This window comes from Oryza brachyantha, chromosome 11 (assembly GCF_000231095.2).
Source record: "Oryza brachyantha chromosome 11, ObraRS2, whole genome shotgun sequence".
In the NCBI taxonomy this organism is placed as follows: Eukaryota; Viridiplantae; Streptophyta; class Magnoliopsida; order Poales; family Poaceae; genus Oryza; species Oryza brachyantha.
This window is the reverse complement of record NC_023173.2, coordinates 17,391,767-17,417,526: the sequence shown is the minus strand read 5'-3', so window position 1 is coordinate 17,417,526 and position 25,760 is coordinate 17,391,767. Positions and strand designations below refer to the sequence as shown.

Here is a 25,760-nt window from a genome sequence, read left to right as displayed (position 1 = left end):
CAACAAACAAGAAAGGATCTGCTTTGCTTAATCAAGCAATCAACATTTTTATTTATCCATAGACCAGTCCCATTCTCGTGTTTATGCAGCCATGATTAACTAACAACAACTAGTAGTAGGAAACAGTAAGTGAGACAGTGGTCAGCACGATCAAAAAATGAGATGCCCATGAAAATGGAAGGTAGCTGCCTAGGTTAGTGCAACCCAAGTGGAGAGGGCGTAGAGCACCCTGCCCTTCCAGCGGTGCAGAAGCCAGCGGTGGTCCTGGTCCACCACGAAATCCTTGTGGTACCTGTCCCTGATCTTGTCCAGCACCAGCGTCACCACCTTGGGATTCAACGGCAGCTGCGTCAGGCCGGCGCGCTGGTTCCTCGCCTGCCACTGCTTGTACGTCTCCGGCCGCTCCACCCGCTCCGCGCCCTCGCAGGCGATCACGTTCACCGCCGCGCGGCCGAAGATGTCGCGCTCCACCAGCATCCGCTCGTGGCTGTCCCGCGCCACCGTCGCCTCCAGCAGGTCGAACTGCGCCGCGTAGTAGAAGAGAGCCTCCCGGAAGCGCGTCAGGAAGTAGGTCGCGCCATAGCCGCCGTTCATGATCCCGTGGATGAACACGTCCGGCCGCATCCTGCGGATGTTGCTCAGCACCTCGTCCCTCGGGCTCATCCGCCTCTCCTCCGCCGGGGACACGCTCTCGTCCATCACGTTCCTGAATTGGCACAGACTGATCACCACCAGCACCTCGTCTGCTTCCGTCTCGAGGTCTTCCAGCCGCACGCTCTCCTTCTTTGTCGCCGCGATGCCCTGGAACTTGAACGGGACACCGAGCTCGTCGGCGTACTTGGCGAGCCGCCGCCCCGTCTCGTCGATGTGCTGGGTCGCATGAAACCCAGGCTGGGGTAGGTCAATGCCGGTGATCCTCACCTCCGGCGGGCCGCCCGTCCTGGCCGCCAGCTCGCGGAGCAAGCCCGGCCACTGGAACCCGTAGCTGAGGCCGTAGTCGACGATGTGGAGGCGGCTCCTCCCGGCGACGGCGTCGTAGATGGTCTTGTTGGAGAAGACGAAGGCCACCTTCTTGCAGCAGCAGGCCTCCATGTACAGCCGGTACGCCTTGAGGAAGTCAACCACGGAGGTGCGTCTCGACATGAGCGACTGGTACACTTGGCTCCCGGTGCCGGCCAGCCGGGCCTCCAGCCCCTGCGCGAAGCAGTGTGCCAGCCTCTGCGCCGCGTCTCCCCACGGCGACGAGTGCTGCTTGATCTGCCTCAGCAGCTCGTGCGCGCTCCGGCGGTCGTCCGTCGTGACCGCCTGCGCGCACTGGAGCAGCAAGTTGTGCAGGTCCACCGTCTCGGTGTGGATCGTACTGCGTCGCCCCCGCGGCCTCTTCTCGCCTCCCCCTTCCTTGCTGCTGCTCTTCGTCCTGGGCTTGGCCTTCTTCCCCGTCTCACTGCCCGTGCTGACGCTCAGCTGCTTCACCCCCTTCATGCAAATCTCGTGTTGCTGGAGCATCATTTCGTCGAACATCTCGCTTGCGCCTTCCTCCTCCAGCTCCGGCTCCGGTGCCATCAGTTTGGCGGCCCTGCCTGCGCCTACCTCCGAGTCGTCCCTGTCTTTCCGTCCGCCATGAGTAACCAACTCCCCTTGGCCCAACATGAGGAGTCTCTGGCTGCCGTTGGTGGTGGGCAAGAACCTGTTGGCCTCCTCCATGCCCTTGAGGAACGCCATGTTGAGCATGTCAGAGCCGGCACCCAAGAGTCCATAGCTTGTTGCGGCCTGGTCAACGCTGTTAACCTGAGCAGTGGGGAAAGTCGCTGTCTTGGCCGCCACCTCGTCGTCGAACAAGGTCCTGCTGGGCGGGGCATCGGCGGAGGAGGACGACGAGCCGCCGCTGCCGCCGGAGCAGGAGGAGGAGGAAGAAGAAGAGGAAGCAAGGATCTGGGCGAAGGGCTGCTGGACATGGAGGAGTGCCGGGTGGTCGGGATACTGGTAAAAGAAGTGGTCTTGGACGTCGTCCTCCATGAGGAGGCGGGAGATGTAGGGGAGGACCATGTCGTCGTCGAAGGCCGAGGAAGCAGGCGGCTCCGGCCATGGGAGGTGGCCGGATTCCTCCGGCGTGGCAGCCATAGGTTAGGTGGTTACTGGTTAAGCAGACTCTCTCGCTGGCTCAGCGATCGCCTGTCATGTCATAGGTTTGGTTTGGTTTTTCTTTTCGAGACCAAATTTAAAGCTGCTTTACCACCATCACCTAGGACTAGTTAACTATACTATACAATACTAAGTAGTAAAATATTTCAGAATATTTATGTTGCCATGTGCGCGTATACAATACAAAGAAGCACTATCACTTTGTTTATTGAATCCAAGGACAAAATGTTGCACCAACCCAAGATATGCCAAATCGGTGTGCTCACATTTCCACTGACCGTCCCAGGGAAATGGAAACCTATTCAACTTGTACCAGTATTGTTCATCTTACTCCACTCCATCAGCAACAGCATGTTTCTTCTCTATAGAATATAACTTAGCTTACACATTGATATCGTAAATAATTGGACACAAAACGTAATCTAATTATAAAATAAATTTCAGATTCCGCCTGAAAACCACGACATGAAACTTTTGAATCTAATTAATCTGTCATTACCACATATTGATTATTGTAGCACTTATAGCTAATCACGTACTAATTAGGCTCAAAATATTCGTCTCATGATTTTATGCATGACTATATAATTTGTTTTTAGTGTTCATGTATATTTAATGTTTTTGATGTGATGTTTTTGAGAAAAGTTTTTGGAAACTAAATAAGGAAACGAGGGCTAACTTTTGAAACAACTCGCCAATCTTTCACATACTTCTTTCTCAGACAGTACAGCTACATGCTTGTTAGTGTTGCAGGCTTGCAGCCTGAAAAAAAGCATTAGAGATCGATCCCCTCTCGGAGACGATCAGGGTTATTATTGTTTGGTTTTTTATATAAAAAGTCAAACGATCTATCTAATAATCTATTATATATATAAAGTAATAGAAAAAGGAGCCACCACGTTCACTCTCACGGGCTCGAAAATCCCACGTTAATTGAGAGAAAATAAGAAAAATAGAAAATCCCACGTTAATTGAAAATAATATAAGAAAAAATTAAAAAAGAGTCAATCGGAGACTACATCCACGTTAATAGGATCGGAATCAAGAAAAAGAAAAAAATGCAGTCCGAGACCGTGTAGATTGATTCTTTCCTTGGGAAACGTATTTTAGTGATTAACTTTTGTGGGCTGGAAAATCCCTAAGGATAAATAGAAAAACAAAAATTTCAATCAGAGATGTCGACGTTAATATGATGGAAAACAAATTGCATCCACATTAATAGGATCGGAATAAAGAAAAACAGAAAAAAAAACTGTCCAAGACCCGGTAGATTGATCGTTTGTTTGGGAAACGTATTTTAGAAATTAACTTTTATTGGCTGGAAAATCACTGAGGATAAATAATAAAAAAACAAAATTTCAATCAGAGATGTCCACGTTAATACGATGGAAAACAACCAGAAAAGAATCAATTGGATTTAATGCCATGGATATAGTAAGTACTTTGTATTCATGTGAAACGCCTTAAACTAAAAATATTTAATCCTATATACCTAATTTATTTCGTCACCATTCAATTAACCAATGTTGGACATGTATCTTTTGAAAGACTGCACGTTTGTTATTTATTTAAGTAACTGCCACATAAAACATATCGACTAACTAATTAATTAATAGCTATAAAGATATAATAGATGAATTGATCTATTTTTAAAAGAAACTTTCACATGTTCTTTCAATAAATATACTGTTTAGCAATGTATTAAGCATGCACGCAATCTCAAGAGAAAATATCAATCGGAATAAGTGACGTCTCAATAACCTATTCAATTTTTACCAACTCAATTTCTTAGTAATATATGGTAACCCATTGTACTGTTGTAAGCCGATTGTATTATATTTCGTTACAAAACTTTCGATTAGGCTGGAAAATTAATAGATGGCCTACACCCTACCTAATTTGAATCATATGATGTACTACATTTATCCCAAAAAATCACTTATAATAAAATTACAAGAAGAAAAAATTGATCTAAATGCGCTTATTTTAAATGACATAGCCCTCATTTTTCACCTATAATTATCCTTGAAAAAGAGCCTCCACGTTGTCTCTCATGGACTAGAAATTCTAAGATTAATCAAAGAAAAATAAGAGAAAAAAGATCAACTAGACACATCAGGTTCTCTTATAGAATCCTGGTAGCCTCCACGTTCTCTCACGGGCTAGAAATTCTGAGATTAATTGAAGAAAAAAAAGATCAATCGGATAAAAGAAAAAGATCAACCAGACACATCGGGTTCTCTTATAGAATCCTGATCAATAGTAATATTAAAAGAGAAAAGATCAATCGAGAAAAGATCACATCAATCGGATTTGTAATTGTCATCTCATTGTTTCTATAAGAGATAAAAATAAAATCACATACATATGTATGAATGAGGACCAAAGACATTTCACGTTCACTCTCACATGCCAGAAAATACCACATTAATCAAAAAAAACGATTGAAATTAAAATTTTGGAATTAAATAAAAAGAAAAATAATAAAAAAGAGTCATGTATAAATACAGTTTAGAAAAATCCAATCCAAATTTTGGATTAAAACATTTATAATAATTTATATTGAGGTAAGTGTCCATCTATAAATACAATCAGGAAATCTCTAAAATTTTGGTTAAAAAGAATCCGATTAGAAATACAATTTCGGAATTAAGAATAAAGAAAAGTAAAAAAATTCAATGTGTAAATATAGTTTAAAAAATCCAAATTTTGGATTAAAAATTTTAAAATAATTGGAATGGTGTTATTGGGGATAGTGAGAGCAACTACTATTATATTGATGATAGAGATGGAGAGAAGAAGATAAACAAATATATCGTAAAATTTTTATATCTTTGTATTACTGTATTATTAAGAGAATACTAAAAAATATTGATGATGTTTATGCACATACGAATCACTATATTAATTAAAGTATCATACATATAATTTTGATCAGGTTAAAATTTAAATTATATTACTACGTAACACATTTGTCTACAATAAAATATGTGAAAGGATTTTATATCGATGCTAGCCACGTAAACTGCGGGGGCCACCACTAGTTATATATGTAGACTAGTTATTAGAAATTAACTTTGGTAAAATATTTTAAAATTAACTTTAAATTTAAGATTAAAAATTTAAATTTTAGTTTATAAATATAAAGAGAATCATAAAGATGAAGTTGGGTGAGTGCTCACGCGGTCAGCATCCATTCCATCCACCATTAGCACGTTCTTTCCGTGCATGTCCATCGATCGGTCCGTTACCTGTTAGCCATGTTTATTAATTAGTTGGTTAATTTATGGACACGAAAAATGTAATGGCGTATCATAATGGTTAATTAATAGAAAAAAAAATTAACAGTAGATTAGTATATGTTAATTAATTATTAGTTAGAAAAACTTAAAATTGGTTAAAATGATTTCTTAAGACCACTTTTTATTAAAAAATATTTTTAAAAAACATATTATTTAATAGCTCGGAAAATATACACATGACGAGCAAACAAGAAAATATTATAGAAAGAGGTGCTGCCGAAAGCAGCCGTACTCTCTCAATTAACCACACGAAGCTGCAACTTACTGCAGTTTAACACGTGTTGCTTGCCCAGTGGACACGGGCATTACCCATATAGGTAATACGTGATCGGTGATGTTAAAAATAAAATCCAGTTTGTTTAGTTAAACTACGGTCTCCTACATTTTATTTGTGGGTCGATCTGGTAACATCATCTTTAAGATGGTACGTACCTCACCGCCTTATGCTAAACGGCTCAACTTATTTATTAGGATGTATATAAGTAAGTGCATACTTTTTTAGTTTGATAATCCTTGCTATTTTAAATAATAACATGATACATAGATATATCTTTTTGACTATAATTTTTATGAACATAATCAATCTATTAATTAATATTTTCGTTTATTAAAGCACACTTTATGACTTATACAGTTTTAAAAGTTCGATAACGATCCCGTCTGAAGCGACCGGAACTATGAAATTAGAGGTACTTTCTTCGTCTCAAAATAAATCAATATTTCACTTTTTACATACTTCATCTTATTTGAAAAAAAATTATAATTAATAGTTTTATTTTTATTAGATGGTAAATTATGAATAGTACTTTAAGTATGACTAATTTTTTTTAAATTTTTTAAATTTTCTTAAATAAAACAGATGGTCAAACGCTGGACACAAAAGCTAAAAAAATTAGGTTTTTTAGGCTAGAGGGAGTACGATGCTAGGTGGTCACGCCAAACTATCCCATTTGGCTGCAGTACTATACTAATACTAGCACGTAATTTAAAAGACAAGCTCCCAACCAAGCTGAAGCTGCACTTAAATGTTTTATCTATTCTCCCTCCTAGCAATAATTAAACATGTTTTAGTACTATGTACTAGTACAATTACTACTCCGTTCATGTCTCCATCCCTCAATGCATGCTCGCCATCGTGTTGGTATCACAATGGTTACATATCAGTAATATGTTCCAAAATATAAATATTTTAGATTGTTTAATATATATTAAAGATAAGAAAAATAGAGAAATATGGTTTTCTCAACAGATGTGGTAAGAACGTGGTGGGAGGGCAGGTAGGAATAAAATGACAAAAAAAATAAATTAGAAGAGTTTTATATAATAAATAACACTGTAAATACAGCTAAAAGCCTAAAAATACTTGTATTTTAAAACAAGATCTAGATTTTAGAAATGATTAATTAATTTTGAAACATAGGAGGTACGTATATCTCTACGGGAGGTTAATTATGCATAGGACACATTGGATCGATCGATGAGCTACATTTACAGTGGCATCCTCTACGTACATACTCCTACTTTACTGCACATTGCATTACATTTTCACTTAGCTTCTCTCAAATAAAATCGTCTCCTTTCCTAAGTAGTACGGCCTTGTACGTAGCTAGGAGTACGTAGGAGCAATTAATCATAAATCACGAATACATGCATGTATACGTACGTACGTACATCCACTGCGTTGATGGAATGCACTCGATCGTACTGCGGCTGTATATATATACTACTACTACTACACCGTTTGATCGATGGACCCTACAGAACAGTGACAGATAGACCGACTGGATCTTTGCTTGTTTGTCGGTCGGCGAAGAGGTGATTGTTTGGAAAAATCAGCGTGCTAATAAAATTTTTATATATACATGTTCTTAATGATCTAAAAGCTAAGATTAAAAAATAACCCTGTCGTCTCCGAGCATAGACCAATTGGCCAACTACCTATCATGCTTGGAGAGTCTTCGGCGACTTTATAAAAAAAACAGAGTTTTCTGTCAAAATACACCTGCATACAAAAAAAAATCAAGGCTAAAATATATAAGAAGATGCTTCAGGGACATAGCAAAAGACAGATCTCAAATAACACCTACTACATCAGCCTGTAATTAACAAACCATCTCAGCAGTCAGCACATGGAAGATGAACCAAACTAGCAGTATTTCAAACCTGCAAGCAAACTATGAAAACACAACCCAGAAAAAAGAATGTGGTACTAGGATTTGTAAGAGGTTACAAGCAAATGGCTGCTAAGCAATAACAACCTTCGACAAAAAGCTCAGTGTGCTTTGAAAACTGAAAAGGTCATCCTAAAATACTAAGCATTTCCTAACAGATTTAGCTATTGACCAACAATTGACTATTCATACAACAAATCGGAATACCTGTAATTCGTGGACCTTTCTCAGGTATGATCACGACATTAGTATAACATCCTGAACTTGGTCGAAGTTCACCAGCCACATATTTTGTTGAAAGTTAAGGAGCCATCTTTGTTTGGACATCGTCAGTGTCAGCTCCACACAATACAGTATGACGGAGATAGCCCCAATCAACTCCTCCAGAAATTTCCAGAAAAGTAACACTTGTCTGACTGAAATAGTGAAATACAACTACAAATATCCCATACACGTTTTATGGTAAATATGCGCTTTTTGTTGTCAGATTTGAAATACTTTCATGACTGCATCCACGCAAACAGAAAAGTAACCCTGCCCCACGAACAATTGAAAAGTAGCAAGACGGTGATGCACACGTCAAACACTTCGAATACATAAAACAGCTCAATTGAAAAGTAACACTTTTTTCCAGGGCAATGGAAGCATCATGAAATTGACTGTGCAGCGAACTTGATTGATATAAAGAGCCCGTATCATCGAACACAAGTATAGGAAAATAATATGTGGAATTGATTTTCAGCAAGAGAAGAGCACATAATATAGGAGTACTTAATTATTTATGTCGTACGAAAATGGTATACAATGCGCGTGTGCAAAAGATATCACGATGGACATTAGTACAATCTAGTAGTTGTGAAGTGAAGCTGTGAGGAGGTATAATACATGAATCGAAGCAGGTAATTAAAGTGAAATTAATGAGGCTGAGCAACCAACCCATGTGGACATGGCGTACAGAATCCTTCCCTTCCACCCATGCAGCAGCCAGTGGTTATCGACGTCGACGACGAAGTCTTTGTGGTAGAGGGTTTTGACCTTGTCTCTGACGAGCTGCACCACCTGGGGCTTCAATGGCAGCTGCGTCAGCCCAGCGCGGTGGTTGCGCACCTGCCACTGCTTGTACGTCTCCGGCCGATCCACCCGGTCGGCGCCCTCGCAGGCGATGACGTTGAGGGCGGAGCGCCCCAGGATGTCGCGCTCGATCAGCAGCCGCTCGTCGTTGTCGCGCGGGATGGTGGCGTCCAGCATGTCGAACTGCGCCGAGTAGAAGAAGAGCGCCTCCCTGAAGCGCGTCAGGAAGAAGGGCGCGCCGTACGCGCCGTTCACCACGCACTGGATCACCACGTCGGGCCTCATGTCGCGGATGTTGCGCAGCACCACGTCTCGCGGGCTCGCTTTCTCCACCACCACGCTCTCGTCCTGCAGGTTGTTCAGCCCATGGAGGCAGTTCACCACCAGCACCTCCTCTGGGTCCACGCCGAGGTCCTCGCGACGGACCGTCTCCCACTTCGCCGCAATGCCGCGGAACTTGAATGGCACCCCGAACTGCCGCGCGCAGTTGCTCAGCCGCCGGCCTGTCTCCTCGATCTGCTCGGCCGGCCGGAACCCCGGCTGCGGGAGGTCGATGCCGGTCATCCTCACCTCCGGCGGGCCGCCTTCCCACTCTCCCATCGACCTGAACAGGCCTGGCCACTGCAACCCGTAGTGCAGGCAGTAGTCGACGATGTGCAGCTTGCGCCTCCCCACCATGGCGTCGGAGATGGTCTTGTTGGAGAAGATGACGTTCGCCTTCTTGATGCTGCAGGCTGCCGTGAACAGCTTGTAGGCCTTGAGGAAGTCCACCGTCGACGTGCGCTTCGCCACCAGCGACTTGTACACCTGGCTCCCCGTGCCGGCCAGCCGCGCCTCCAGCCCCTCGGCGAAGCAGGACGCCAGCCGCTGCGTCGCGTCTCCTCTCACCGACGAGTGCTCCTTGATCTGCTTCAGGAGCTCTGTCGCGCTCCGCCGGTCGCTCGTCGCCACCGCCTGCGCGCAGTGGATGAGCAGGGTGTGCAGGTCGACCACCGCCTCCTTCGCGCGCGCCGCCCGCCGGCCGACGTTCCGGGTCTTCTTCTCGGCCTCGCTGTCCATGGCGATGCGTAGTTCGTTCATCCCCTTGATGAACACCTCGTACCCGCTGAGCATAATTTCGTCGACCATCTCGCGGGCGGCGGCGGTGTCCTCTTGCTCTGGCAGCATCAGCTTGCTGCTCCTGCCCGTCTCCGCCTCCAGGTCGTCCTCCACGCCGTGCCGGTTCTTCCGGCCCCTTCCGCTGCCGCTGTTGAACGTCGTCCCATCCACCAGCGGAAAAGGCTCCTCCTTGACCTCGAAGCCGGCGGCGAGGAGGGGGTTGTTTGTGGGCAGGAATTTGCTGGCCTCCTCCCTCCCCTTGAGGAACGCCATTTTGAGCATCTCCATGTCGTGGACGCCAGCGAACAGCTGCTTCAGGTCGGTGTCCTCCTCCGGCGTGCTCTTGGTGGTGGCGATGGCATCGTGGTGGTGGTCGGGCAGGGCGAGCGTGTCGGGGTGGGGCGGGGATTGGAGCAGCTGAGAGAGCTCGATTGGATCGTAGGGCCAGGCGGCGGCGTTGGCGCCGGAGTCGCCCGAGGAGTTGTTGGTGGCGGAACCGGAGGCGGAGGTGGTGGCGTCGCCGGAGGAGGAGGAGGAAGAGGTTTCGAGTATCTGGGCGTAGGGCCGCTGGGCGTCGAGGAGGGCGGGGTGGTCGGGGTACTGGTAGAAGAACTTGTCGTCGATGTCTTCCTCCATGAGCATGCGGGAGATGAAGGGGAGGAGGAGGTCGTCATTGTTGGGGTCGTCGTCGTCGTGCGGCGTGGGGGGCAGGTCGAGGAACAGCGACGGGGAGAACGCCTCGAGGTCCTCCAGCTGCGGCGGCGGCGGGGCGGTGGACATGGCCTCGATCGAGTGCTAGCTAGCTAGTAGCTACTGCGACCGGACGGAGGAGTTAATGGAGTGAGTGACCGGGGTGGGTGTCCACGACCGGCAGGTTCAAGGAAGGCGGCGGCCGGCGGCCGGCGGGAGGAAGACGCAACTCACGACGACTTCCATTCTTGGTCCTCACCCCAAGGCATTACTATGTTTGTAAGTCTGTTTGCTTCTCATCACAATCAACAATGATGCAATAATTCATGCTTATTTCATAAAAAAAGCGAGTTTTAACTAAAGATTACTGTAACAGGAGTGATTAAAATTCTAGAGTTAGATGCTTAAGAATTAAGAAATTTTACTCTAATAAGTAATAACATCGATCCTTCGTCTAAAAAATGATTAATTTTAGAGATAATCTAAAGATTATCCGAGCACGATCGTTTAACGTGTGAGAAAGAAACCTAAAGTCAATTGGAGTCGTCAGAGAAACAACTGGATTAATTAAATATCACTCTCACTCACTGTCATGTTGTTTTTTGTTTTTTGTTTTTGCATCTTTCTCTACTGTGAGATTATTACGAAACGAAACACATAACTTTGTTTCTTTTGTCTTGACCTTTCAGCCCAAGACAGCCAGACAGCCATACTGTACCGACTTGTTTTTCAAAATAAGCCTTTAATTACATTGCAGATCCGCACGTGCGTTTGACTCGTGTTATATTTGATGGACAAGTAATAAGCATACACCCATGAATGAAGAATTGATTGAATACATACATAAGCTAGTCGTTAGCTACATACGATGCTTTCTCCGTTATGATAGTGACGACTAATTAAGTTATCGTCTTTCTAAACAAATCCTCCATCATGCACTAGCCTAGCTTAATTATGTACAGCAGTGTCGGGGAGGTAAACGTGAGCCAAGGCGGCCATAGATTTTGTTTAACTAGCTAGCTAGGTACTCCCTCCAAGGGCACTCCCTGTTATAGTATAAGAAATCATCTATATAAACCATTTTTCACAATAAAGATGTCTTTAAATAATAATGATTTTCTCTTTCTCTTCTAACTCTATATATTCTATCAATGGTGAGTATGACACATGTCCTCTAGAAACTAATGGTTTTTTTCCAATGATGATTTTATGGTTCTTACTGAGTGAGTCCACCACTCAATCATGCAATCACCATTTACCTGATAGTCTTTCTGTGAAATTATTAACATTTTATTAATGGAGACAAAGTTAAGGGAAATAACATCGCCACGCATTAAACAAATTAGCTTAAATTAATGAACCATCTTAAATATATTTACAGTAGACGAGCAGATCAACTGAGAGCTATGGCGTTGCTCGATGACTATATCCTTCCATCCTGTCTTTTCGCTTTAGCCTTCAGTCTATACTTCAACATTTAAATTTTAAATTTTAAATTTAGAATTGATTTTGAGACTTTTTTATCGCAGTTTATTTTTTATTTGTAAATATATTATTTAACATTTTCATTCAAAAAAGCAAAAAATGACCCATATGACTAGGTTCTTTCCTAGAATTTTGACATTACAGTTATTTTTAAAAACTTATTTTACAAATAGAAAAAATTTATTGCATAGATATTTTTGACCACACCAACGTTTTTGGCGTCGTCGTTGTATAGGACGGCACCAACGACGTTGGCGTGGTCAAAAAAGGAATTTCGAGGTATCGTGTAAAAATTTAGTACTTAAGGTATCAAGATTTTGCATTAAAATTTTTAAGTACTTCAAGGCACTTTTTACAGATAATTAAAAAAATCCTTAGTACAAATGATAAAATTAATGCCGATAAAGTTAAAATTTATTTTATAAATATAAGACAAACTTTTATATAAATATTTTTTCCAAAATGCACCATTTAGCTATTTGGAAATAGGAAGTACTTGCAAAGAAGAGAACACCGTCTATGTTGTCGCCTCCAATATAACTATACAATTAATGCCTCCGATTAGGAATTTAGGATACGCAGCCGATGACACTCTCGGTAGCAACAAAATTAGCGACGACAATCCTATGACAGTCAGACGCTGCCAGCGGCCGTCGATTGGGTGACGAACGAGGAGGTGAACTGGTGAAGACACCGGCGTCAGCACTAACTCTGGCCGTCATGCAAAAAGAAAAAAGAAGAAACGGCTGGAAGTAATAGCATTATTATTTCGTTAGAATTAAGCATAAACAAAACAACTTATTAACGATTAAAAAATAATTGGTGGATAAAACTTGTATATATAGTAATTTTAAAATAAAGGTCAGAAACAACCAGAGGTGAAAAAACAAACTTCAAATTTAAATTTTAGGCCATAAGTATAATATATGCAAAAAAAAACGAGGTAAAACAGTAAGAAGGAAGGAAAGAAAAACATCTGGCGCTTGCATCTCGACAAAAGGAAAGCATAGATATTAGGCCAGTTATACCGTTATTGGGCCTAGATGAGAAGGTCCACGTATGAATGAATTTAAGAAAGGCGGCCTTTGCAATTCTGTATGTTAGCCCACAGTTTGATGAAGAGAGGATGGGCTTTGTAAGGAGGCAATTGACGTTGTTACCTGCGAGGAAGAAGTTCATTTTAGGCCCCTTAATTGAAATAGTTTGATTTTCATCACTGAACCACGATACCAGATACAATAGGTCCATTAACTGTTAAAATCGGTGTAAAATAAGTTCTAAGGTGATTTGGACGGTAGTTTTAACTGACATGGCACATATGTGGTTGGTTTGACTTGGTCCTCGTCCTACGTGGCAATAACATGGCACTGAAAGCACAATATAAAAATTAAAGCGACGATACCCTCCACCATATAGAGAAGAGAGGGGATGAGGTGGAGGAAGTGGTACCCACCTACATGTGAGTCATACTATTTTTTAATTTTATTATTTGACCACCATAACGGCCCACATAATTTGTATTATTTTTTAATTGTTATATTTTTCTTCATGTGCCACGTCAGGACGAGTACTGATTGGCGCCACATCAACTGAAACCACCATCCTAACCCGCCTTAGGACTTATTTTGCACTGATTTTAATAGTTGAAGGACCTATTGTATATGATTTTTCGATTGGAGAACAAAAAAACAGATTCATTAATAAAATAACGAACCTCAGATGAACTTATTTTTACCTGTGAGGAACAATGTCCCAACTGGATATAAAAATATATCAAAATAATTATGGCAAGAGTGAGATGAAGTTGCTAACAGGCAAAACAACATCGAGAAACACGTTCTACACTGGAGATAGGCAAACCTCCCAAAAAACGCTCCGGAACCAGAAGTGACTGTGTTGTCGCCATTCACCCTAGTGTTGCTGCTACTGCTTCCTGTTCCCTCTGTTGCTACCTTCAATGGTCGACATGTTTGATGCAGTGGAAGTAGAGAGTTGTTGCATAGTAAAAAATGTTGTGCCTGATGATGAGGAAACTGAGAGCAGTCGCGCAAAGTGCTCCTGAAAGGCTTGATCAACCACCTATCCATGTAGGTACTCAAGCGAACGGAGTTTCGACGTGTGCTTGCTTCGAGTACTTGCATACGCAAATATCAGAACTAGAAAAAACAGACATCACAAGAGTGAAAACTTGGTGAGGACGGTAGAGGAGATCAACTCCATTCTTCTTTTGTTGGAGAAATAATCGATTAGCGTTAACTTACCATCAAGTATCATTCACTACTCCACCATTAACCAACCATCAATAAGTTGTTATTGAGGGTGTTACCATTCAAAAACCATTATACTTCCACTTAATAGCACATAAACAAATGATATGAATATACATAGCTCCTAGCATCATGCTCTGGTTAATTTATTTGATTTAATTAATTTGGATGTGTCAATTACCTAATTAAAACCAACAAAAAGAGCAGGTAAATTAAATTAATTGTTTCCGCACTTATGACAAAGTTTAGCAAGAAAATGAATAAATAGCATACGGTTTGACTACAGCATTTGCTTATAATGAGAGGTGACCATGAGTGGGTTCCACAAAGTTATGGGACCTATAACGAAGGAATTTGAGAAATGTCGCTTGTGTTCATATGTTGGGACGAGAGGAAAAACCTATCTCTTCTCTTATGTTTACATGCATAAGTTAAAATTTAAAATTTAAATTTAAAGATAATTTTAAGGTTTTTTAATTTATTTTTCATCATTTGCTTTTAAATTGTTAAGAACATGGATATAAAAAGTTTACTGATAAATTATGAGTTTTAATAGTCAATAGTTGTTTCCCTTATATTTACTACAAGTCAAAAGATAATGTTGTATATGTTGTTTTCCAAGTGCAGGGTTATGTGGCTGGGGACTTAAGTCACACGTAAGTTTTGTGGTCTGATGGTCACAGAAGTCAGAAGCGAAGGCATCGCCGGAGGCAGAGGCAGGTGAAACAAATAAAAAAACAAACGTGCAAGTACACGTATCGCAAGCATTCATGAATCATGGAAAGTACTACTAGTACTAGATTGTTGCGTATGGAGGGGATGCCAGATTTCCTTGTTCATGTCAAATGATGTGACGAGGGACGGATAATCCGGGACACCTCCTCTTTTATGTTTGGGCAAATGGCGGTAGGTGCGATAGAATTAAGGTTTGTTTAGATTGAGAAAATTTTTGAGAGAAGTGTTACGTTAAATGTTTGATCGAATGTCGGAAGGGGTTTTTAGACACGGATGAAAAAACGAATTTCACCGCTAGCCTGGAAACCGCGAGACAAATTTTTTGAGCTTAATTAATCCGTCATTAGCACATGTTGGTTACTGTAGCACTTATGGCTAATTATGGACTAACTAGGCTCAAAAGATTCGTCTTAATATTTCTTTCGTAACTATGCAATTAATTTTTTGGTTCATCTATGTTTAATGATTTACTTAGGTGTCTAAAAATTCAATTTGGTGTTTTTGGAAAAATATTTTGGGAGCTAAACAAGGCCTAAGTAAACACTAGAGTGTTTGTGAACGTCACATCAGACGTTTGACTGGAATGGGTTTTTGAACAAGAATGAAAAAACGAATTTCATGGCTGCCATGGAAACCTCGAGAAGAATCTTTTGAGCCTAATTAATCCATCATTAGCGCGTGTTGGTTACTGTAACACTTATGACTAATCATGTACTAATTAGGCTCAAAAGATTCGTCTCACGATTTCTTACATAACTGTGCAATTAGTTTTTCGATTTAGAGACGAATCTTTTGAGTCTAATTAGTACATGATTAGTCATAAGTGCTACAGTAACCAAATGTGTTAATGGCGATATAATTAGCCTCAGAAGATTCGTTTCGCGGTTTTTAGGCGAGCTGTGAAATTCGGTTTTTCATTCGCGTCCGAAAACCCTTTTCAACATTCGATAAAACGTCTGATGTGATATTTTTGCCAAAATTTTTTGTCATGTAACCACCCCTTAAAGAAAAAGGATGGACGCGTTATTTGCAGGTCGAGGTTGGGCCAACAAACGCACGCGTTCGCAGTAGAAAATGAGTTGTTGTTGTAGTGCCTACGAAGCAACTATTTTCCTTTCTTTTTCCCTCTGACCTGAGATGCATTTCCTCCTCCTCTTCTTCTGCTAGTTGAGTCGTTGCGATCTCAATCTATCGGAACAGCACGACAAGAAGAAGAAGAAGAAGAAACTTGATACACGCTACGCTGGCGGCTGATTCTTCTCTTCTCCCGCCAGCCGAGCCGAGCCGGCGCTAATAAGCAACCACCCAAACTTGCTCCTCTTCTTCCGCAATTACTCACAGTAGGAGTAGGAGGAGGCTGTTCCATCCCCCGCCCCGATTGATTGAATAATATGAAGCCGTCGCCGGCCAACCTCGACGTCCGCGTCGAGCGCCCACCCCCGCCTCTTAGGCCGCCGTCGACCCTCGACACACACCCGGGTAGGCTGAGGCTGAAGGCGCGCCCCTACTACCGCCGATGGACGCCATGGCTCGTCGCCGCCATCACCTTCACCTGCGTCCTCGTCTTCCTCATCTCCATGTACGTCAACGACTGCCCCCGCCGCAACTCCGCCGACTGCGCCGCCGGCTTCCTCGGCCGCTTCGCCTTCCAGCCGCTCCGAGAGAATCCCCTCCTCGGCCCTTCCTCTGCCACGTACGTCATTCCTTATCCCTCCCCAACCTTCTCCTCTTTATGGCCGCTTTCTTTCTTGCATAAATGTAACTGCTTTTCTCTCTCTCTCTCTCTCTCTCTATTTTGCATTACGTGATTATCTGATTTCTTCCACGATGCTCCTACACCACCGATCCATCCTTTACTTTCTGTACATTCGAGATGAGTAGATAAAAAATCAACAGTTACAGATGAAGACCAAACTCAAATATTTGCCTTTTCTCTTCATATCTGCCTCCTAATTGCGATGCCCAATTTGGTCTACTCCATGTGGTTCGTTGGAGTTAGGAGCCTGACTCAAAACATGACATTTCTGTTATGCATCTCATTAGTTAGTAAGGGCCAATCATCCAATTCTTCAATTGGCTATACAGTACGAAGAATCAATCAAATACGAGCCATTTCTCATTATTGCTCAGCCATTTTGTGTTCATTCTACAGTTATAAGAGCATTTAAGAAAGGCTCACGTTTATGTACTTCAATAGTTTGGTCACACTGCTTCATGCCCAACGTACTTACCTCTGATGTATACTCTGCTAACTAATACTATGCAATAAAGAGACTACAGCTGCTCTCTCCTTTACATTTTTGTTTGCACCATAGACAACCCATCATCTTTTGTTTGCAAATCATTCATTATAATTCAGTAACTCGTTCATCCATAAAAGATTGTGAGCTCGTCTAGGTGAGAATTGTAGCATATGTTTTTATTCCATTAACTAGAGTAAATGTTCCTTTCCTCAGTTTTGCAACTTGACCTTGGGTGATCCGACAGTCTGAAAAACTGACAGTTCGAAAATAAAATTATGATTTATAAAAAATATAAAAATGTGCAAGTGGTCAACTGGTATCCCAATTCAAATGTATGATTATCTAAGCAGAATCATTAGACTTGGTATTAGTTGATTTGTCTTTGATTACTATGATCGTTGATTCAGTCTATCTTTTTGCTCACGGTGGTAGTTGGAGAGTTGGTAAACCCCGAAGCAAGATTGGAAGTTTCTTTCAAATTTCTAAATGCTCATCTTACAACACAGTGGATATTTGATAATATGTTGTGTTTGCAAAGTCTATTGTTGGAATTGAAAGTACCTTGTTCCATCAAAGACAATAAGTATTCTTCTACTATGCATATTGAATTCTAGAGGATAAAAACACTTCCATCTCATTGCCAGGCTGCTGAAGATGGGAGCTCTAGATGTTACTAAGGTTGTCCATGGTCACCAAGGCTGGCGTCTGATTACATGCATGTGGCTTCATGCTGGAGTCGTTCATTTGCTCATCAATATGCTATGCCTTCTATTTATTGGTATTCGACTTGAGCAGGAGTTTGGCTTTGGTAAGTGAATGCACTCTTTGCATATCTCATCTGAACTTTTAGATCCAGACAAGTCAACTATCCAGCCATAACCTTGCTTCTGATAATGGCTGACTACCTTCTTTGTACAATTTGTTACAAATGGAATTCTATTTGATGGCTGCACAATAATAGATTGTATATAAGTCCTCAGACATTTGACGAGTAGGACAACTTGATGATTGTCTTAGGACTCGCCGTATAATATCATGCCCTGTACTGTATGACTTGCATTGGCCACTGGTATAATCAAGCAAATGCATCAGGAGTTGGTCTCTTGAACTGTAATGTGAAGGTCAGGTGCTTATACTGAAGCAAAAAGCCTCCATACTTGAAAAACAAGAACACCTCAAAATGACTTTGTACATGTTAGTTACTGTGCAATAATTTCAGTGAATATGAACCAACGTTCATTGAAGTACCAGTGTAGTGATAAAATCAATATGGAATATATAGTTTCATTGCTTCGATGATTTACTGAAGTGTCATTTTCTCTACTATTATGCAGTGAGGATTGGTCTGGTTTATCTCATTTCTGGTCTTGGTGGTAGTTTGATGTCCGCCCTCTTCATCCAATCAAGTATTTCTGTTGGTGCCTCTGGTGCTTTGTTTGGATTGATCGGGTCCATGCTTTCTGAACTCATAACGAATTGGTCGCTCTATGCAAACAAGGTTTGTTTCCCTACCCTTCTCTAACATTGTGGTAAAAAAAAACTGCTATAGTGCCAATTCATTACTTCTTTTTCCGACTTGAAGGGACTTTATTGAATTGTACTGTGTGAATATTTTCTTATTTTTCAGGTGGCAGCACTACTAACACTAGTGTTTGTAATTGTGGTGAACTTAGCTCTTGGGTTACTTCCAAGGGTAGATAACTTTGCTCACATTGGGGGCCTTGTTTCCGGATTCCTTCTTGGATTTGTTTTGTTTATTCGACCACAGTTTGCCTGGTTAAATCAGAGAAGAGTAGTGCCTGGACAACAACCTGCTCCTGTGAAACGCAAGCACAAGACATACCAATATATACTGTGGTTAGCTGCTGCTATTATGCTAATTGTTGGGTTAGTTGACTGACCTTCCTCTTTGCGATCTAATAATAATGTATTTTCTCACTTCTTTCTTCCCTTGACGAAATCTCTCAATTTTGAACTTGGCAGATTTACAGTGGCTATAGTGATGCTTTTCCGAGGATATAACGCAAATGACCACTGTTCTTGGTGTCACTATCTCAGCTGTGTTCCTACGAAAAGATGGAAATGTAACTCGTCACCAACATATTGCACGGTAAGATGGTCCAAGAATCAATTTTTTCCTTTCTTTAATAGTATTGCTATCAGCGACGAATGAATAAGAAGAAGCTATAAATAAAATGAAGTATAATGGAGACAAGAAACCATTTATGTTGTTCTTGTGGTGTAATTGAACATTGCTCCTTCAAGATGTGCTGTTGATATTTAATTGAGTCTGGTTCAGTTGAAATCTGAATCGTTGAAACATTTAATTGCGGCTTCGGCTAAACTCTGAAATTAGCTTTGAATTTGGTTCATCCTAAGACTAAATTGTTCCTCCTTGCAGGTAATGCAAGAAGCAAATACCTTAAACTTGACATGTGAAGGCACAAACATACACCGGAGCTACATTATAGCGGATGCGACACAAGACAAGATCAACCAACTCTGCAACCAGCTTTGCAGTTAGCAGAATCTTGGTTGCCCTCCCTGAGTTGATCTCCTTGTAAAAAAAATTACTAGTATACATTTTCCATTGTTTGTGTACATGAATAGATACATGTTTGACAGACAGAAAATATAAAAGAATTTACTGTACCTATGAAAAAAAGAATACACGAGTAAATCTATGCAGTGCCATTAATAGATAATATAAAAGCATTTACTGTACCTATGTGGAGAAATGAATACAGGAGTGAATCCATCCAGTGACATTAGTCTTCTCTTTTCTTGTGAGTCGTAGTGTTTACATTACTGATTAGCCACTATATTTCGAGCCCTGTCGGTATTACTGAATTTTAATCAAATTTACTATTTGACATTTGAATTTGTCAAAGATCATTCAAATTTTCAGCTGGAAATTGATTTTGTTCTATCTGTACGTGTGTGGAGCTGAACTTGCAATGAAAGCCCATCAAATGTGGGATGGATGAGACAGGCCCATTGTTTATACTAAGTAGAGACAGGCCCACCATCTCTCTTCTCTCACGGCGCGCGTCTTGGGTGCCCTAGCTCCGGCTCCGGCACCGGTAGCGGCGGCGGTGCCGGTGTCTGGCAAGTCGCAAGTAGAGCGAAGAGATACGGTTCGTGTTTTCCCGAACCTCCAGCTCCAGTCTATCATTATCCTGTTCTGTTCCTTTTCACTATCTGGACGAAAGATTTCGCCGTTGTGCGCTCTGCTCCTCGAATCGCACGACCTTCTCACTGCAAGATGGAATGCCGATGTTTTTGCGATCCTCTTACCGCCGTTCACGGCGTTGTCAATGGCTATGTGCAGTCAGAGAGCGATGAGGAGCCGCAGCCCCGTGAACAGGAGAGGGAATGGCAGCAGGGGAAGAAGCTCTCCAAGGACTGGACATGGAGGGGGCAAGGAGCAGGGTGGCGTAAGCCTCTTCGTCAGTAACCTTCCGCTACGCTGCAGGCATACAAATTTGAAATTTCTCACCGCACCCCAACTCAGATCACCCTCCTCCTTTGTTGATTATAGTAATTTTTTTCCAGGCCTGAGGACGTCCGAGTTCCATTTCAAAAGTTTGGTCCTATTCGGGATGTTTATCTACCAAGACACTACCGTAGTGGGTAAGAAATTGTTGCTAATCTGTTGCTTACCTGTATCTGGTTTATCCTCATCATACCATACTATACTATATGGTTGGGTTTAAACATGCCGAGCCAGCCACGTTTCCAAGTCTCTTGAGGTAAGTCTTCTCTTGCTGGTCAGCCTCAGCCGTCAAGAGTGAAGACCCAGAAGTGCTATCTTCTTTTGAGATGTCTACCTTCTGTCATGTGGAATCAGCCTAACAAATCTAGATAAGCCCCACCATTATGAGGGTTGTGTTGTGTTGAAGTAAGTAGAAGCAATAGGGTTATTAAAGATCTCTTTCACAGTCCTAACTGTTCACTTGTTTGGTGAGGTAGAGTATTGTGCAAATAAAATTATTCTATGAAGAGGAGATTTGGTTTGTTGACAAATTGATTTCCTGAAGAGAAGTGGATTTTACTGGGGCTTCCCATGAGAAGATTTATTGAAGAGAAGTGGATTTCAGATACTTTTGTCACTTTTGAAACATTTGAGGAACTTGAAGTGAATCATTTTATGGAGATGTCATTATGCAAGAAATCCAGATACTAGAAGACTTTGGTCTCCTAACTGCTTTCTTGGAGGCATGCTACATATTTTGATGAAAAATGTTACTAATTGGCTGTTCTTCATGAGGAATCATGGAAAGTTCACTGAAACTGGAATTTTGGTGTTAATTAGAGCACATACCATATCCTATATGATGAATATGCACTCATTATTTGTTGATCTTATAGCATATATTGTTTTACTTATCCAACATTTTTATTACATCATATGTAGGGAGCCAAGAGGATTTGCTTTTGTGGAGTTTGCTGAATCTTCTGATGCTTCTAAGGCGCGATATCACATGGACCGTAAGATGCTTTCTGGACGTGAGATCGGTGTTGCTTTTGCTGCAGACACACGGAAAAGACCTGAAGAAATGCGTAGACGAACTGGAGCCATGTATGCTGCACCCACTAGGCCACTAGTGTTTTGGAAGATCTTTCCGTGTTTCATATGAAATGATCCTAGCGGTTGCTCTGCAGATGTAATTCCCCACAGAGAAAGGAAGAGCACCGAACAAAATCACCAGGACAGCCTAAACGACATGATGAGAAGCCCAGATCCTATACTCCTGACTATAATGATCGGCGGTATGCTGGCATTAGTCGTGATGAGTAAGTTCTGCTTGTTTGCTGCTGCTGCACATGTCATGTGTAATCTTGTTAATATATTCCAGAAGTAATGTTGTTGTATTTGGGTTCCATACTGATTAATCACACCACCATAAGTCTTTTGTCCTGTCCACCAGTCCACCCATCACTCACAGCCAAAAATAACAATATATTGAGGATTGGTACTTTAACTACTCTATACATGTATATTCAACTTAAGTCTTGCCCAGTAACGAATTGCCCTCACATGATCGCAGATAGTTTCAGATGGAACCCTGGACATATGCATACTTTTATATATCCTCAACCAATGGTGTATTTATCTTATACTGTCTGTGTGACTTAATTGTAGCCTTCTACTGCAGTAACCTTAGCCATTCTGTCATCTGTCAAAATTATCAAAATGGCTGTGCCTTTTTGAAGCATGATGCATGACTGTAAGAATTCATTGACCACTGATAGGATTACAAGCAATATTAGGTGCTGGTTCATTCGAAGTGAATGCACTATACTATCAGCAAAATATCAATATCATAGCCTTTTGTACAGTTCATTATCACCTGGAGGGTAAAAGACACTGATGTTAGTGTTTTTTTTTTTTGGTGAGAAAAATGTCTTAATTCTTGATCTACCTAGAGTTGAGGTAAGTCGTATTTGCTTGCGTATACGATTTCCTTTTTATTGGAATAGTATGCTATGTGCTGCTGTGATTGTATGCCTAAATGATGTTCTGTTTTGAGGTTGGTTGTTAACATGCTACTGGTAACAGATGGTATCATGCGTTCCTGTTTAGTTTAGAACTACTGAGATGCTGGTCATCTTTTGGATGTTCATTTGTTGCACATGCATAAATTATGATAAGATTTCGTGAATTCAGTTTGTAATAGTAACGTCGTATGTTTTATTGACAGGACACCACCGGCTTCTGATGGTGAGCGATCCTGGGCTCTTGGTAGGTCACCTCGGCCACCCCCTTCAGGTGAGCAGTCAGGACTAGTAGATAGGTTTTCCTAATCTTTGAATATTGACGAGTTGCTATGTTTCCTTCAGGGTGGTCTTGTTGTCATTCATACTCACGTTCCCGCTCTCCTTGCCTCCATTTCCATGCTAGATCACGGTATGCCGGTTGGATCTTCATGAAATTATCCACAATGAACCTTTTCCTTTAACTATCTTATATTCTTATTCACACTGTAGGTCAGGCTCTCCTGCTCCAGTAAGGCGAGCTCACCACTCTACTTCCCCACAGAGAAAGGATGAACACCAAACAAAATCACCAGGACAAGCTAAAGAACATGATGAGAAGTGCAGATCTGATACTCCTGACTATAACGATTGCCTGGCTGCTGACAATGGCCATGATGTGTAAGTTCTGTTCCTGCACTGCTACTAAATTTCTCTGGTGTAATCTTGATATATATATGATTTCAAGTAATGTTGTTGTATTTGGATCCTGTACCCTTTTTTTTCCTGTTGACTAGTCAGCTCAAATTGACAATGGGCATACACAAAGGCAATATTGTATTTATGAGCTCCAGTTCATAGCTTGGTTAGAATCTCTTTGCTATCTAATTTTAGCCTTCTTGTCTGGTGTTGGCCTCATCCATTATAATAGCTTGAATTCTTGATCTCCATAGAGTTCACTTGTAGTTTGTTGCATATACAATTCCTGTTATTCTTTGAACAATGTGATGTGCGCTTGCTTTGCTTGTTGTATGCCTAAATGACATTGTCTTTGAGGTTGGTGTTGACTTATTACTGGTAACAGATGGTATCATGCATGCGTGTTTAGTTTAAAATTGTTGCTATGCTGCATGTTTTGGATGCCCATTTTTTCTACATGTAATAGTATCATTGTATATTGTGTTGATAGGACGCCTCCAGCACCTGATAGTGAGCGATGCTGGGCGTTGGGCAGGTCACCCCGGCCATCCCCTCCAGGTGTGCTGTCAGGACCAGTGGATGGGTTTCGTTATCTTTGAATATTGACAGGTTGCTCTGTTTCCCACAGGACGGTCTCGTTGTCATTCGTACTCACGTTCCCGCTCTCCTGAACTCCGTGACCATGCTAGATCACGGTATGCCCGTGGATCTTCATGATATTCTGGACACCGAACAATTTTCCTTAATGACCTTATTCACACTGTAGGTCATGCTCTCCTGCCCAAGGAAGGCAATATCACTGGTCTGCTTCCCCAGAGAGAGAGGAGAAGCACCAAACAAAATCATCAGGACAAGCTAAAGAACATGATCAGAACCGCAGATCCTATACTCCCCAATACAATGATCGCCGGGATGCTGACATTGGTTATGATGAGTAAGTTCTGCGCTTTCTCTGCTGCTATATGTGTCTAGTTTAATTTTGTTGTATATAACGTTGTATTTGGATCCCACACCGATTATCTTTTTAGGGCCTCTTTTTTTGTCATGTTGCCTAGTCACCGCTCAAAATGTCAATACCTTGTGGATTATTATTTTGTATTGGTGTATACCATGTGTACAGCATAAGTTTGTGTAGTGCAGTAACTGAGTGGGCATATGCAAAGTCAATATTTCCCTGGGCAATAGTGTATGTATAAGGTCCAGTTCGTAGCTTGGTTAGGGTCTAATTTTAGCCTTGATGTCTGGTGTTGGCTTCATCCATTGTAGTACCTTGAATTCTTATTATCCCTAGAGGTAAGTCGCATTGTGTTTGAGGTTGATTGTTAACTTGTTACTGGTAACAGTGTAACAGATGGTACCATGCGCGCCCATTTAGTTGAGAATTATTGATATGCTGGCCATGTCTCCGATGTCTGTTTGTTGTACATGTGTAAGCGTAGCATTGTATGCTGTGTTGACAGAACACCGCCGGCACCTGATAGTGAGCGATGCTGGGCGCTGGATAGGACACCCCGGCCATCCCCTCCAGGTGCGTGGTCAGGCATAGCGTCTGGGCTTCCTCATCCTTGAATGTTGACAAGTTGCTATGTTTCCTGCAGGACGATCTCATTGCCATTCATACTCGTGCTCCCGCTCTCCTAAACTCCGTGGCCGTTCATGATGTGCCACACAATGAACATTTCTCCTTAATGACATTGTACTCCTGATTATGCTGATCGGCGTGTTGCTGTCATCGGTCAATGATGAGTAAGTTGGGCTCCTGAACTGCTGTTACATGTGTCAGGTGCAATCGTGTTATATAACTCGGGAAGTAATATCTTCGTACTTTAAGGATTTTTTTTGGGGTAATTTCATCTTAGTTGGTGTATACCATGTGTAGTGTATATGTGCCATAGTTTGAATAGTTCTCTGCCAGATAGTTTTTTTTTCTTTTTAATGAAATGGTGGGCATAGCTTGGTTAGAATGTGTTTGCTAAATTGTGCTTTTAGCCTTGCTGTGGGTTTTGGTCACATGCATTTTAGTGTGTGAAAATGGAGCAAGCATATCGAGATGATGTATTGTGCAGCTTTTTGAAGCAAAATGCATGGCGTGACAGAATCATTTTGGCTGGTGACAGAATTACATGTCATATAGTACTACTAGTAGTGAGAATAATATGTTTGCACGAGAAATGGTGTTTTTGAGGTTGTTAGTGGTTGACATGTATATAGTAGGTACAGTAGTACTTTGACTAGTGTAATTGTAGGGTTTTTTTTTTCTTTCGTCGGACGAAAGATTTTTTTTTCCCCACGCTTCATTGCACACCACAGCGCTCCACTTTTAATTATCATGCTTTACTACGATAGCGACAATGTTTAGACGAAAAAGTATGGGAGAAA

At 41.8% G+C, this 25,760-nt stretch overlaps 4 protein-coding genes across 5 annotated transcripts; 2 read left to right on the top strand and 2 right to left on the bottom strand.

Annotated features, from left to right (window-relative positions):
* Positions 1–6: 6 nt before the first annotated feature.
* LOC102706800 (scarecrow-like protein 9) lies at positions 7–2,152 on the bottom strand. The gene has a single exon (XM_040528913.1). The coding sequence runs from the start codon at positions 2,119–2,121 to the stop codon at positions 190–192; it is 1,932 nt and encodes a 643-aa protein (XP_040384847.1). The 5' UTR covers positions 2,122–2,152; the 3' UTR covers positions 7–189.
* A 6,194-nt stretch (positions 2,153–8,346) lies between these two features.
* On the bottom strand, positions 8,347–10,708 carry LOC102706517 (scarecrow-like protein 34). Its single transcript, XM_006663626.3, has one exon. The coding sequence runs from the start codon at positions 10,562–10,564 to the stop codon at positions 8,519–8,521; it is 2,046 nt and encodes a 681-aa protein (XP_006663689.1). The 5' UTR covers positions 10,565–10,708; the 3' UTR covers positions 8,347–8,518.
* Positions 10,709–16,094: 5,386 nt separating this feature from the next.
* LOC102703347 (RHOMBOID-like protein 2) lies at positions 16,095–19,966 on the top strand. Its single transcript, XM_006663068.3, has 6 exons — positions 16,095–16,654; positions 17,849–18,012; positions 18,539–18,702; positions 18,832–19,091; positions 19,188–19,314; positions 19,606–19,966. The coding sequence occupies exons 1-6, from the start codon at positions 16,353–16,355 to the stop codon at positions 19,726–19,728; spliced, it is 1,140 nt and encodes a 379-aa protein (XP_006663131.1). The 5' UTR covers positions 16,095–16,352; the 3' UTR covers positions 19,729–19,966.
* Positions 19,967–20,251: 285 nt separating this feature from the next.
* On the top strand, positions 20,252–25,658 carry LOC102706239 (serine/arginine-rich SC35-like splicing factor SCL30). 2 transcript variants are annotated; one of them, XM_006663625.3, is made up of 13 exons: positions 20,252–20,341; positions 20,536–20,679; positions 20,760–20,837; positions 21,622–21,786; positions 21,870–22,001; positions 22,910–22,977; positions 23,049–23,115; positions 23,196–23,363; positions 23,872–23,939; positions 24,010–24,076; positions 24,148–24,315; positions 24,842–24,909; positions 24,980–25,658. In XM_006663625.3, the coding sequence occupies exons 2-13, from the start codon at positions 20,546–20,548 to the stop codon at positions 25,039–25,041; spliced, it is 1,245 nt and encodes a 414-aa protein (XP_006663688.1). In that variant the 5' UTR covers positions 20,252–20,341; positions 20,536–20,545; the 3' UTR covers positions 25,042–25,658. The 2 variants fall into 2 exon arrangements, with proteins under 2 accessions (XP_006663688.1, XP_015697876.1); XM_015842390.2 differs by lacking the exon at positions 20,252–20,341 and having other exon boundaries at positions 20,597–20,679; positions 23,201–23,363; positions 23,872–23,941; positions 24,980–25,657.
* Positions 25,659–25,760: the final 102 nt, after the last annotated feature.

What these genes read in the sequence shown, in the direction of transcription:
- LOC102706800 (XM_040528913.1), bottom strand. Translation starts at nt 2,121, where the DNA reads ATGGCTGCCACGCCGGAGGAATCCGGCCACCTCCCATGGCCGGAGCCG.
- LOC102706517 (XM_006663626.3), bottom strand. Translation starts at nt 10,564, where the DNA reads ATGTCCACCGCCCCGCCGCCGCCGCAGCTGGAGGACCTCGAGGCGTTC.
- LOC102706239 (XM_006663625.3), top strand. Translation starts at nt 20,546, where the DNA reads ATGAGGAGCCGCAGCCCCGTGAACAGGAGAGGGAATGGCAGCAGGGGA. An exon ending in CGTAGACGAACTGGAGCCAT is followed by an intron (nt 21,787 to 21,869) that starts GTATGCTGCACC and finishes GTTGCTCTGCAG; the next exon opens with ATGTAATTCCCCACAGAGAA. An exon ending in GCTGACAATGGCCATGATGT is followed by an intron (nt 23,364 to 23,871) that starts GTAAGTTCTGTT and finishes TTGTGTTGATAG; the next exon opens with GACGCCTCCAGCACCTGATA.
- LOC102703347 (XM_006663068.3), top strand. Translation starts at nt 16,353, where the DNA reads ATGAAGCCGTCGCCGGCCAACCTCGACGTCCGCGTCGAGCGCCCACCC. An exon ending in CTCGGCCCTTCCTCTGCCAC is followed by an intron (nt 16,655 to 17,848) that starts GTACGTCATTCC and finishes TCTCATTGCCAG; the next exon opens with GCTGCTGAAGATGGGAGCTC. An exon ending in GGTCGCTCTATGCAAACAAG is followed by an intron (nt 18,703 to 18,831) that starts GTTTGTTTCCCT and finishes CTTATTTTTCAG; the next exon opens with GTGGCAGCACTACTAACACT.